The 14,057-nt window shown below is 47.0% G+C and overlaps 1 protein-coding gene across 2 annotated transcripts; it reads right to left on the bottom strand.

The window, feature by feature from the left end:
• Positions 1-891: 891 nt before the first annotated feature.
• LOC310713101 (uncharacterized protein C8orf76-like) lies at positions 892-12,499 on the bottom strand. Of its 2 annotated transcripts, XM_083516886.1 has the most exons (6): positions 12,314-12,499; positions 10,309-10,404; positions 9,111-9,254; positions 4,987-5,480; positions 3,465-3,597; positions 892-3,008 (listed from the first exon to the last, which is right to left on the bottom strand). In XM_083516886.1, the coding sequence occupies exons 1-6, from the start codon at positions 12,491-12,493 to the stop codon at positions 2,835-2,837; spliced, it is 1,221 nt and encodes a 406-aa protein (XP_083373012.1). In that variant the 5' UTR covers positions 12,494-12,499; the 3' UTR covers positions 892-2,834. The 2 variants fall into 2 exon arrangements, with proteins under 2 accessions (XP_083373012.1, XP_083373013.1); XM_083516887.1 differs by lacking the exon at positions 9,111-9,254 and having other exon boundaries at positions 12,314-12,492.
• Between the last annotated feature and the right edge of the window lie 1,558 nt (positions 12,500-14,057).

The raw sequence follows: 14,057 nt of genomic DNA, 5'->3' as shown, positions 1-14,057 counted from the left end.
GAATTCCACCCTATATATGTTGTCGGCAGCTGTCTGTCTTGAGAGACAATGGAGTGCACCTCCGGGGGTGAGGTCAAACTGCTGTATTAGCAGCACTGAAGTGACCTCCTGGGGCGCAAGTCTGGGCATGTGTGTGTATAGAGGTCCTGGGCTGCCCAGACGACAAGACCCCCCCTCTCCTTCTTGCTCATGTGGTCCAAAGATGTCTGGCACCAGCTTGGCTGCAGGAGCTGGAAGGCATACACAGTGCCATCCAACCATCTTAAGCAGGGGTCAGCAACTTAAGGGCCATGGGAGGTTGTTTGACTGGCCCACAAGCCGCCCCCAAACTGAGCCGCCCGCTCATGCGCTGTGCTAAACCGGCGCAGCGCAGCGACTTGCTTCCGCGACACCGGAAATCACGTCTCCGTAGACGCAGATGCCAGAAATCGTGTCTGCGCATGCACAGACGCCAGAAATCGCAGGAGCACACACAATCCGGCCCATGGAGGGATCTCTGCAGGACCGATCCGGCTCAGGCAAGATAAACCTTGCTGACCCCTGATCTTAAAGAGACTCCACTCTGGATTTGTGTAGGGTTTAATTCTTAGCTGTTTCTTCTCCAAAGATATCCCACAAAGGCAGCGGAGGTTTAGGATCAGAATTTTCTTTCTCCTAAATGGGCTCCTTTTCCAGGTTGACAAGCCCCAGCTGCCCCACACTTCCCTCTGCATTTATGTAATAACAATAGAAAATCATTAAAAACAGTGTCCACTAGCTGATAGGGAAACATTTTGGAAGGCTGCCTTTTGAGCCGCAGCCCTCAACCCGCCTATTTTTACACTTCAGCTACACCCATGTTGGCACATGGCCCCGCATCTACCCTGGAAAAAAAGTGAGCCGCCCCTATTATTTTATTAGTATTATTTATTAAATTTGTATACCACCCCTATACCTGTAGATCCCAGGGTGGTTACGACATAAAATCACAATATAAAAACACAAAATACATAATAAAAACAAAAACAAAAACAACCCAATAATCCCCTTTTGCACAACACATTTAAAAGGGCATTAGATGTCAATCAGCCAAAAGCCTGGTTAAAGAGGAACGTTTTTGCCCGATGCCTAATATATGAAAAGTTGTGATGTAGAATGTCAAGGTAACTAGATCTCCCCGTCACCTGTTACCTGACTGTTTAGCTGGAAAATAGGAGGGACTGAACTATTAACTATCTGGAATATGGACTATTCTGAGGTGGGAAGCATAATACCGTATTGGCCCAAATATAAGCTGCACCTGAATATAAGCCGCACCTTTAAAATTGGGGAGAGATAAATTGACAGAATATAAGCCACTCGCTTTCCTTGCTCTCTCCCTTCCCAGCCTTGGGGGAGAGGACAGGGGACTACGCATGGGGAGGGCACCACTTTGCTGTGCTCTTGGCTACTTACCATAAGGTTGCAAATATAAACCGCACCTTAATTTTTCATGATCAGAATTTGGGGAGAAAGTGAGGCTTATATTCAGGCCAATACGGTAGATGTTGTTTTTCCCCTGCTCTGATCTGGGGAATGACATGAAGCTGCTCACAAGAAGTTATACTTACAGAGAACCAACCTCTAAGAAGAGGATCGTAGCACATGCAAGAGACAAATGGGAGACATGCCCCTGTTCAAGATCCCCCAGGGTTACTTTCCCACATGGACATCCCTTTTGCAAATGGACAGGGAAGTTTGTCAAACCTTATTTGAGGCCCGTGCTGCTCTGCTATCGTTTCACGAAGCAGATCCATGCACTGGGAGACACAAAAGTGAATGGGTCATGAACCAGCAGCATGGGAAATGGCTTGCTATGTTAGAATTCCTGCTCCATGATTGCAGTCATGGGATTGTTGTCTATCACATGACGGTGTATGTTTTGACTCCACAAAGTGGGAAGTGACGGAGACAGGATGTTTGTGTCACTGTGTTCCATGAAGTGGGACTATTGTCCTTTGTTCTTTTCTCTCTTTGCTGTCTAAATGCTAGAGAGAGAGGGAGCCATGTTGCAGTGCTCTGTGTGTGTTTATATGTAAATAAAGTAGATTAGCCAAAATGCTGAGTTGCTGAGGTCTGTCACGCAAGTTGTGCAAACTCTGCGGATCCCTAAGCGTGCTGATGTCTGTTGGCATCACTCACTGTGGTGTTCGGGCTGAAGAAAGCTTATGAAGCTCCCAAACGAAAGACCAGGAGGGAGAGAACATGCCAGTCGGGCAAGTGTAGGCTGAACTCCTGACATGCCATTCATCAATCGCCTTGCCAAAAACAAGTTCATAACCTTCCCCATGCTGGCCAAGCCACTCTCATGTAACACTGAAGAGGGCAACCATCCCAGGCTCAGACAGATGGAATCAGTTTCAGAAGTGGAATTCTTCTCTGGCCAGCACAATCCTCTAGGCCAGGGGTCTGCAACCTTTAAGACAAAAAGAGCCACTTGGACCCGTTTCCGAAGAAAAAAAAACTGGGAGCTGCAAAACCATTGCAACATTTAAAACAAATATATCTCCGGAGCCGCGATCTGACAGCGGGCGGGAAGGTGACGTCGGGACGGTGCGTGACTAACGCACGCACCGCCCCCATGCGATGTCACAGCCAGTACAGCGCCCGCCACAGTGGGGAGTGTCGGGGCGCACAATGCACCTCCTCCCCTCGCTAGTATCCGCCCCGGAGCCGTGGGAAAGGTGTAAAAGAGCCACATGCGGCTCCGGAGCCGCGGGTTGCAGACCCCTGCTCTAGGCACCTACATACAAATCATCTTGATAACCAGGAAAAACCAAAAATGCATCCAAGAGTCTCTGTGCAGGCACGCTGCGCTATGTGTGACAGTCCAAGTGTGGCAACTGGTCTCTGAGCTTCTGAAACCACTTCCTTTCAAATTCCACGGCAGTCACAGTCATCATGGATGCCAAGGTTGAAGCACCTAAGCATTTCACCTCTCCCTGAGCATCCTCCTTGAGCTTTTCTGGGACAAGGTCCTCTCCCATGACCTGCAGGGAAGGGGGGGAAAGGCGGGGTACATTAGCATGTAAGAAGAACCTGCTACATCAGGCCAATGGTCCATCTAGTCTAGCATCTTGTCTTCACAGTGGACAACTAGGTGTCCATCAGAAACCTGCAAGCAGGACCTGAACACAAGAGCGCCCTGTGGTTTCCAGCAACTGGTATTCAGAAGGAAATGTGGCCCTCAGGCTGAAAAGGGGAAACCCAGCCAGATGGGTGGGTAATAAATAATAAATTATTATTACTATTATTCTATACATTCAGAGTGGCTTCTGACATTTTCTGGCAGGGGTGGGGAACCTGTGGCTCTCCAGATCTTGTTAGATCTTGAAGTCCTATCCGTTCCAGCTACCATGGCCAACGATCGGGGGTTGTAGAGGCTGCAGTCTAGCCATAGTTGGAGGGCCACAGGTTGCCTAACCTGGCACAGAACTTCCACTCACCTCAGTCATCAAAAACAAGGCGTCGCCTTTCACGCCGAAGGATGTGATTTTGTCTTCAATTTCCTGCTGAGCCTTCAAGTTACGCTCTAACGCAAAGGAAGACTGATTCGACTGCATGAGCTGCAGCAAGAGCCTGGAGGAAAAGGAAAACGAAAGCTGAGTGAACACAGCGGAGTCGTAAGAGTTTTGGCAGCCAAAATGAATACACGACGACGTTGTTGAATTTAAAGATTTCACAGGATGAGTTCCCAATATGGGAAGTTTGAGTGTTTCGCAGCGGAGCTATTTCTTTACAAATGTCCAAGTTGAAAAGAGTGTTAAAGAAAAGGTTGAAATGTAACACCCAAACACGGTTTAACACAATATCAAAACCATAAAAGAAAGATAAAAGATTTCCAGGGTCATGTCTCTTTCACCCCTAAGATAGCAATATGGATGATTTCTCCTGTGAACAATGTAGAAACCTGGACCAAAATTTATCAGCCAGGGTCATATGTATCCCAGTATCATAAGGTGCTCTTGCTAATACTACATGATTTTGAGCCAGTTGAGGCTTTGATTTTATTTTTTTTAACTAATCACGTAAACCTTGTGTCTGTCGCAGAAGAAGTCAAGAGATGGCTTCACTCAACATCAACTTTTTTAAAAAGTAGGTAACCTTTAGAAACCTTTCAGCTGATTGTAGTGCCCCTCTTGGTTTCAAGCATAGCTTGTTTCTAGGGTGTGTGATTTCCAGTGTGTATTTTAATAGGTTTTAGTTTCTAGTCTGATGTGTTTTCCTTTTATTGTGAGCCACCCTGAGCAATCTTCTGTTGGGAAGGTGGGATATAAATATTATTAATAAATATATGTCAAGAGGAGAACTGTATGTATTCTGCTAGAATGGGAAACAAAAGACGAGGAGGTCAAATCAGTCATGATCAAATGGGCACAAGATATAGGACATAATATACAATTTGAGGACTGGGAAAAACTGTGGAAGGTAGGTCTGAAATTTACAGAATGTTCTTTTTTGAAAGAAAATTACATGAAAATGATGTACAGATGGTATACTACACCAGTACAAATAGCAAAAATGTACAAAACCGGGTCAAACACATGTTGGAAATGTAAAGAAAAAGAAGGTACTTTTTATCATATGTGATGGGAATGTAGAGACGTTAACAATTTTTGGGAAATGATACATAACAAGCTGGAAAAAATGTTTAAAATGACTTTTGTAAAAAAAAACCAGAAATATTTCTATTAGGGATTGTAAGACAAGACCTGCCAAAAAACAACAACAAAGAACTTACTTATAACATGCAGAGAATATGTGCAAAGAAACCAGAGAGGGGAGCTGAGGGAAGTCCTGGGTGGGGCGGAGAGGGAGGGGGGGGGAAATAATGTAACTGATTATTTGGATTGATAATTTGCTACGTTGAAATTGTCTAATTTCATTTTTTTTAAAAAAAAGAGGAGAACTGTATGGAATATTTTGTACACACGCAGTGATAATTTTATAGACAGTGTTGCACATTACCTTGCTCTGATGAAGGAAGCACATGCATATATCCAAAGATCTTTAGACCCTTCTTGTCCCGAGGAATCAGGTACAGCCGCCTTGGTCGCATGAAAAGGTGCCTTCGTCCTTCCCAAGGCACCAAAATGCCCCTTTTCTGTTTGGCGTTCCTCACAAGATCCAAAGCTGTTGTTTGTCCAGGGAGAAAACTGCAAAGAGGAACCCTTCCTCGAGCTGTCTTTTTTGCAGCACTGGGATCTGCATTCCTCTGCCGAAGCTTTGAGACAGTTGCCTGCAGTCAAGCGATCCTCCGACAGAGACAATGGGGCTGGAAACTCCAAGAGTTTCGCATAAGCTTCAGCAAGCAGCTTCCAGTTCCCTGGGTGAAAGGGGTGCAACAAAATCAGCGGCTGTAAGCACCCAATTATTTCCTCGACACGCTCCAGAGTCTGGTAAATGGCCAGCTGCAGCCCTAGTACTGTTGTTATGTGGTCAGTGTTTGTTGCTCCTAGTCTCTGGCAAGAAAGAAAAGAAATTCGAGGATTAAAAGGATGCAGTATTGACTTTTTTTATTAGAATCTGGAAAGGTGGGGGGACACATTTTCTTGAATAAAGAAGTACGCACTCAGACGGCTTAAAAATATTATCCAAATTTAACAGGGCAAGAAGAAGCAATAGAAGCAATACCATGGCCATGATAGCACATAACGAAAAGCCAAAATTACTGCCTGAACAAGCTATTAGCTCACAGTGCCTCCTATTTCACTTGTTGCCTGGCAGAAGCATGGAAAGTGGAGACCTTAGGGTTATGTCCAAACCCAGCAAAGGCAAGATTTTGACTTTTCTTTGCCTGAACAAACCATACCTGCGAACCAGCCTGAAACAATGGTTTGTAGTTGGCTTACCAATTGTGATTTGTTAGGGAGAAACGAACCACAACCCAAGCTTTGGGCACTGATGCTCAGCTATCCCTTTTCAGGCTTGTTTACCCATCTCCGCCAGGGGAGAGCGAAGTGGGATTGATCAAAGTAGAGATACCAGCACACAGCCTACTGTTACATACAGATGTGGCCTTAAAGGTAAAGGTAAAGGGACCCCTGACCATTAGGTCCAGTCGTGACCGACTCTGGGGTTGCAGCGCTCATCTCGCTTTATTGGCCAAGGGAGCCGGCATACAGCTTCTGGATCATGTGGCCAGCATGACTAAGACGCTTCTGACGAACCAGAGCAGTGCACGGAAACGCCATTTACCTTCCCACCGGAGCGGTAACTATTTATCTTTTGAACTGCTAGGTTGGCAGGAGCAGGGACCGAGGAGTGGGAGCTCACCCTGTCGCGGGGATTTGAACCGCCGGCCTTCTGATCGGCAAGTCCTAGGCTCTGCGTTTTAACCCACAGCGCCACCCGCGTCCCGATGTGGCCTTAGAAACCAGCTAAACCAGCTTAAAACTGTTCCAGAGGACAGGTGCTATGCCCCATGTGTTAGGCACATGGAGCATGTGGTTTCCTCTACATGTCCGCAAACATATACGGCATAGCACCAGTGGAAACACTTCTGGAGAAACAATGGGTGGGGGATAATGGCATTCTTCTGCAAACTAAGTGACAGTCATGAAACTCAGTAAGGGGCCTCGGTCTATAGGAACTTAAGAGCCGGCAGGATCAGGCCAGTGACCCACCCAGTCCAGTATCCTGCTCTCACAGTGGTCAAGCAGATGCCGGTGGGAAACCAGCAAGCAGGATTCGAGCCCAAGAGAACTCATCATCATCATCATCATCACCACTTTTAATCTGTATACCGTCTTTCTATCTTACAATACCCAAGGCGGTTTACAAGCTAAAGAAACAAAGAATGTACACCTTATAACAATCTCATGCAATACAAAAATGTGATAAGACATAGCTTTAAAATAAGCAACCTGTCAGTACGCCTTTCAACCAATGTCAGCGACTGGGCTCAATAAATGGTTCTGCCCCGACTGGGCTAGGTGACTAGAGAACTTTCAGAGGCCTTCCAATTCTGGAAAACAGGTCCCAGTGCACTGGACCCACAAATGTGCATTGTGAGCACCAGACTCACGTAGAGTATAAATAACGCGGAAGCTAGCTGTGAAGCATAATTCCTCTTATTTCTACAAACTAACGAACTACTGGCTTGCATGAGTGTTACAGCCCATTCAACAATCATTAGAATAATATAGAATAATATTAAATATCAGCATATAAAAATTAAACAGAAATCTACTCTTAACAATTACAATAAATAATTTCTAAACGACAATCAATAAAACAACGGCAAGCCACGGTGCATAAAATATTACAATACAAATTGAGAAGCAGAGACTGGAGGGTGGGGCAAGGCAGATGGAAGGAGGCCTTGCCCCTCACTCTCCCCCTCCTGTGGTTTCAGCAGCAATGCTGCCTCCAACTGTGGAGGCAAGAACACAGTCATCATGGCTAATAACCACTGATAGCTTTTACCTCCGTGAATGTGTCCAATCCTCTTTTTTAAAGCCACCCAGGTTAGTGGCCATAACTGTTAGAATTCCTGCTCCATGACTGCAGTCATGGGATTTTTGTCTTTCACATGACGGTGTATGTTTTGACTCTACAGAGTGGGAAGTGACGAAGGATGTTTGTGTTACTGTGTTCCGTGAAGTGGGACTATTGTCCTTTGTTCTTTTTCTCTTTGCTGTCTGATGCTAGAGAGAGAGGGAGCCATGTTGCAGTGCTCCGTGTGGGTTTATATGTAAATAAAGTAGATTAGCCAAAATGCTGAGTTGCTGGGGTCTGTTACGCATGATGCGCAAACTCTGCAGATCCCTAAGTGTGCTGGTGTCGGTTGGCATCAGTCGCTGTGATGTTCGGGCTGAAGAAAGCTTTTGAAGCTCCCGATCAACCATGAGGGAGAGAACATGCCAGTCAGGCATGTGCCTCTGCTAGGGTCCTACTCGCGTGCAGGCTGAACACCTGACAACTGCCTCTTGTGGGAGTGAGTTCCAGAGTTTAATTATGCCCTGCATGAAGAAGTACTTTCTTCAGCTTGCCCTGCACCTTCCAATATTCAGCTTCATTGGGCATCCACAAGTTGTGGTGTTATGAGAGAGGGAGAAAAGCTGTTATCTATCCACTTTTCTGCATGCTATGCATAAATGTCTATCTTCCTCACCTTTTCTCTAGACTAAAAAGTTCCAAATGTTGCAACCTTTCCTCGCAGTGGAGTCGCTCCTTTTTGAGGTAAGATGACCAGCACTGCTCACAGTATTCCAAATGCTGTCACACCACAGATTTGTATAATGGCATTACGATATCAATAATCATATTTTCAGTTCCTTTCCTAATGATCCCACAACAAGGATTTTGCCTTTTTCACACACTGGGCCGATGTCTTCATTGAACTGGCACTCCCCTAATGAGTACATGCCATAAATCTGAAGCAGATTACTACCCCCAAAGAATACCAGGAAGTGTAGTTTACCCCTCAGAGAGCTACAACCTCCAAGCTACACTTCCCACAATTCTTTCAGGGAAGTCATGAGCTTTAAATATATTGTGTGTAGCCTCAGTCTCCCTCGCAGCCTAACCTACCTCACAGGGTCGCTGTGATGATGAAAGCAGGGAGAAGGATAACAAGGTAGACCGCCTTGAGCTCATTGGAGGAAAGATGGAATAGAATATATAATAATTCATACCCTGCCCATCTGGCTGGGTTTCCCCAGCCACTCTGGGTGGCTTTCAACAAAATATTAAAATACAGTAATCCATCAAACATTAAAAGCTTCCCTGCCTTCAGATGTCTTCTAAAAGTCTAGTAGTTGTTGTTCTCTTTGACATCTGGTGGGAGGGCGTTCCACAGGGAGGGCGCCACTACCGAGAAGGCCCTCTGCCTGGTTCCCTGTAACTTGGCTTCTCGCAGCGAGGGAACCGCCAGAAGGCCCTTGGCACTGGATCTCAGTGTGCGGGCAGAACAATGGGGGTGGAGACGCTCCTTCAGATATACTGGACTGAGGCCGTTTAGGGCTTTAAAGGTCAGCACCAACACTTTGAATTGTGCTCGGAAACGTACTGGGAGCCAGTGTAGGTCTTTCAAGACTGGTGTTATGTGCAACAATTAAAAAAAGGGGGGGGATGGGGAAACTACCAACCAGCGTTTCTGCGATCTCCAAGGCTTCCTTGTGTCTCCCCAGGTGAGCAAAGCAACGAGCCTGGCTCTCCTGCACATCTCTCCGCATGGCAGCGTTGCTGGGAGGCAGCAGCGCAAGGCAGCCGGAATATTCGCACAGAGCCTTCTGAAACGAGATTTTGCAAATACCGAGCTTGAACTTAGTGTGACTCAGAAAGACTGGGTGGCCTGAGATCTGTGCGCAAGCATTAGGCATAAAGCAAGATCAAGGCCCAAGTTCTAGGGTAAGAAATAATATTAATGCTGAAAAGCGGGACGGAGAACCTTTTCTGTTCAGCCTGAGAGCCACATTCAATTCTAGGTAACCTTCTGGGGGCCACATGGCAGCGGTGGATGTGGCCAGACGCACACCACTTTCCCGCCTTCCATCAAGACAAACAAGAGGTGTCGTCACAGTTCAAGGAAGAAGAAGAAGAAGAGTTTGGATTTGATATCCCGCTTTATCACTACCCGAAGGACTCTCAAAGTGGCTAACAGTCTCCTTTCCCTTCCTCCCCGACAACAAACACTCTGTGAGGTGAGTGAGGCTGAGAGACTTCAGAGAAGTGTGACTGGCCCAAGGTCACCCAGCAGCTGCATGTGGAGGCGCGGGGAAGCGAACCCAGTTCCCCAGATTACGAGTCCACCGCTCTTAACCACTACACCACACTGGCTCTCAGGAAGCGTTCCAGCCAGGTAAGATCACTAGGGGGCGGGGGGCAGACATTTTTTAAGGGCCATTAAGACTTGAGGGTTAGACAGAAAAGTGTGGAGTGTGGCATTTGGCCTCTGAGGTTCCTTGTTTAAATACTAAAGTGTGCAGTCCTAAACGCCCTTACCTAGGTGCAAGTCCCATTGATGTGCACAGGATGTTGCTGTTACGTCAGGCTAGCACCCAGCTGGCATTCTGCCATCTCCCTGTCACCTTGCCCTCTACCAAATTCCTGGGACCAATTGCAACAACACCAAAATATGAAAAGGAAAGTGGGCAAGATGCAAAATTTAAATGTACAATTTAAAAAAAAATCAAAGAAAAAACAGTGAGGGGAACCCTCTGATTTGAGTCAGTATTTGTCCGTTCAAAAAATGTCATGGGGATAAATGATATAAGCATGCTCTCACGTGTAATATTTTATCATGTGCCTGAAAGATACACATTCAAATAATAGTATCCAAAATACCTTGAATTCTTGCTGCTTGTATGCCAAATCTCCTCTGAATTTTTTAATGTTGACACATTCGGCATCATCGTCCCAGTCTGTTTCTTCACAAAACCACTGAAGGGAGGAAAAGGGGAGAAAAATCAGTTGTGTTGCTTGGGTTACCAATCGATTCCATAAATATCATTTGACTCTTGCATGCTGGATACACCCATCCATCAGACTGACAAAGCAGGCTCTTAGTTATGAAAACTCATGCCAAAAGAATAAACTGCCTACATTTTCAAAGTGGGGATTGGGAGACTGTGGTCTTCATTCCCATCAACTCCAGCCAGCAATAATCTGGTGAGCCACAGGTTCCACCATTCCTGCTGCAAAGAATTACAAGACTCTGATTTTACTCCCCCCGCCCCCCACAACAGGCATACAAGGCTCTTTAAACAATTAGGAAGAGTCGAATGTTTTGCAAGAACTTTCTGAAGGTAAGAGCCGTTTGATGGACTGTTAGACTCTCCTTCATTTTTAAACAGAGTCATCTCTTGGGGATTCTTTGGCTACAATTCCTGCATTGCAGGGGGTTGGACTAGATAACTCTTGGGGGTCCCTTTACAATTCTGTGATACTGAATTCCCCTCTACCTCATAAATCAGCCTTCCCCAACCTGGTCCTCTCCAGATAGGATTGCCACCTGTCCTGTATAATACAGCATTGTCCCGTATTTCAATGTAAAATGCTATGTCCTGTATTGATACAGTTTTGTCCTGTATTTCAGGTCGTCTTTTTCTCTCTCATTCTCTCTCTCGCTCTTCGTACCCCCCCCCAAAAAGTTTGGGATCCTTTCCACATGCATATGTTTGAAAGGATGTGTGAAAGATCACATACTTAAGCTCTGCAGGGGCGCCGACTTATAAAAAATATTGGGGGGGCCCATACCGGGGTCCATACTGGCGGCAGGATGGCAGTGGTGCTTTTGCATACAAGAACCGGCCTGCCCTCCCCAGGCTTCGCGCCGGGAGGCGGCCACCCCCTCCTACCAACGTCACCTTAGCTGAACCCAGAAAAAAAGCCCCACTCCGGCGGCGGGAACTCCCGTCCCCTCCATTCTCCCCTCACCCCGGTCCCTCGCCGGTGACGAATACGCCGTTCCTCGGCTCCGCGGCTCCATTCCTTTCTAAAGTCCCGCCGCTGGGGGTCTTCCTCTGACTGACCGACCTGCCCGCCCCTTCTCAGGAGCTCCCGGTCACTTTGGGAGGCACGCGCCAGAGCCCCCTGCGCGGTTTTTGGCAAGGTGCCTAATAATTTTCTTAAATTATTGAGGGGGAGCAACGAATTTCTGAGGGGGCTCGGGCCCCCTCAGGCCCCATGAAGTCGGCGCCTATGAAGCTCTGGGTAGCCACAGGCAGGTTTACAAATTTGTGTGTGCATGTGACAAATTCCAGAGGGGACATCCTGTTAGGCTGCAATAAGTTGTAATGGATGGCTTCGAAGTCCCTTTGTTTTTAATATTTTGTTGGGAGCCGCCCAGAGTGGCTGGGGCAACCAGTCAGATGGGTAGCATAGTAATAATAATTACAATAATGATAATAATAATAGCAATAATAATAATAATAATAATAATAATAATAATAATAGCAATAATAATGTAATATTAATAATAAAATAAAATCTGAAAAACACCAAATGGGGGAAAAACCACCCCCCAACCGCCTTGCCCCACATTTTGCCAGAACAAAGGCTGCAATCTCCAGATGTTTTGGATGACAATTCCAACCAGCTTCAGTCTGTTGGGAGTTTCAGTCCAAAGCAGGTGGCGGACACCAGGTCAGGGAAGGCAGAAGCATGGACAAAACCTGCCCTGGGAGCTGCGTGGTTGGACCAACACCCATTTAAAGCCCATTTATAGCTTCCCCCAATGAATCCTGGGAAATGTATCTCTGTGGGGGGAGGGGCTAAAAACTACACTTCCCAGGAGTCTATGGGGCCTCCTCTCATCCCACCCCCAGCCTTTGCTCTCTCTCTCCCTCACCTCGGGCTCACAGCACCGGGGGCTGTAGCCGAGGGAAGGAGAGGCGGAGCCTCGTCCCTTCCCCTCCCGGCAGCGCCCCTCGAAGACCGACTCCTCGAAGTCGAAAGGCAGCGCCATGCCGCCTTGGGAAGAGAGGCGAGCGAGCGCGCCGGAAGCCCACGCTCCTAGAGAGGGACCCATTTCCGGATCACAGAGGACGCCGCTGCGCCGCAAACTAGACAGGCCTGAGTCACGGGGCGGGCTTACGGAGACAACTCATAGACTTGCAAATGAAGTAGAGCCGTACGCAAGGTGCAAGCTTCCGGGTCGGCTTGGGAAGGCATTCCTCGTCCACTGGCGCTTGGAACGCCGCGCGGGCAAACGGAGGCGCGGCTTGCGCAGCATCGATTGCACAGCATCTGTGTCGCCCTCGCCGCACTTACACCCCACACCGTTTTTGGTGTTTCAGCAGTTCAAACGTCAAGTGCGGATGGAGGAAGCCGGCTTGCATGCAAAGCCAAACTCTGGATTTAGTCCTCGCTGCCATCTGGAGGGTGTTTTGCATCTCCTCCTCTGCTCTCTTGGGGTAGCCTCGACTTTCCTTGATATGGCCGGGCTGTTGTGAACTGTGGTCCACCCTAATCTGGAATATAGGGAGAAGAGCATTAGGATAGTATTGTTTACCAGTGGCCCATTTATTCCGGCATCCTGTTCACATCGGCTGACCAGATGTTTGTAGGAAGCATGCTGCAAGCAGCGCATGAGTGCCAAACCACTCTGCTGTGGGTTTTTTTAAGATGTTTCGTACAATGCCCTGACCTTTTATGACACGAGGGTACAGAAATAGTTTTACAACTTGTTGTTGTTTAGTCGTTTAGTCGTGTCCGACTCTTCGTGACCCCATGGACCAGAGCACACCAGGCACTCCTGTCTTCCACTGCCTCCCGCAGTTTGGTCAAACTCATGCTGGTAGCTTCGAGAACACTGTCCAACCATCTCGTCCTCTGTCGTCCCCTTCTCCTTGTGCCCTCCATCTTTCCCAACATCAAGGTCTTTTCCAGGGAGTCTTCTCTTCTCATGAGGTGGCCAAAGTATTGGAGCCTCAGCTTCACAATCTGTCCTTCCAGTGAGCACTCAGGGTTGATCTCCTTCAGAATGGATAGGTTTGATCTTCTTGCAGTCCACGGGACTCTCAAGAGTCTCCTCCAGCACCATAATTCAAAAGCATCAATTCTTCGGCGATCAGCCTTCTTTATGGTCCAGCTCTCACTTCCATACATCACTACCGGGAAAACTATAGCTTTAACTATATGGACCTTTGTTGGCAAGGTGATGGCTCTGCTTTTTAAGATGATGTCTAGGTTTGTCATTGCTTTTTACAACTGATACATATTAAATTGAAATACTGAAATTGAAATACTTTATTGTCACTTGTTCAACTTGCATACAGTGAGATTACACGAGCACCCCACACTCAGCTCTTTTAGTCTTAATTCCCCTCGTTTACTGATGCACACCCACCAAACCTGAAAGTCAGTTGCCCTGTTGTTATCTTTTCATTCAGCAGCCTAACAGCCCACGGATAAAAGCTATTCTTTACCTTGTTGGTGCGACTAATCATGCTTCTATATCTTCTGCCCGAGGGCAGGAGATCAAGAAAGTGCCGGCCAGGGTGTGAATCATCCCTGAGAATTTTCCTCACTCTCCTGAGGCAACATTCTATTTCATCCAGTGGATTCACAGGACAGCCCATAATATCTTGTGC

Source organism: Podarcis liolepis (genome assembly GCF_965112155.1).
Source record: "Podarcis liolepis genome assembly, chromosome: 8".
NCBI classification, from domain to species: Eukaryota; Metazoa; Chordata; class Lepidosauria; order Squamata; family Lacertidae; genus Podarcis; species Podarcis liolepis.
Note: the sequence above shows the minus strand (reverse complement) of the source record. Positions and strands in the feature narration are given on the sequence as shown.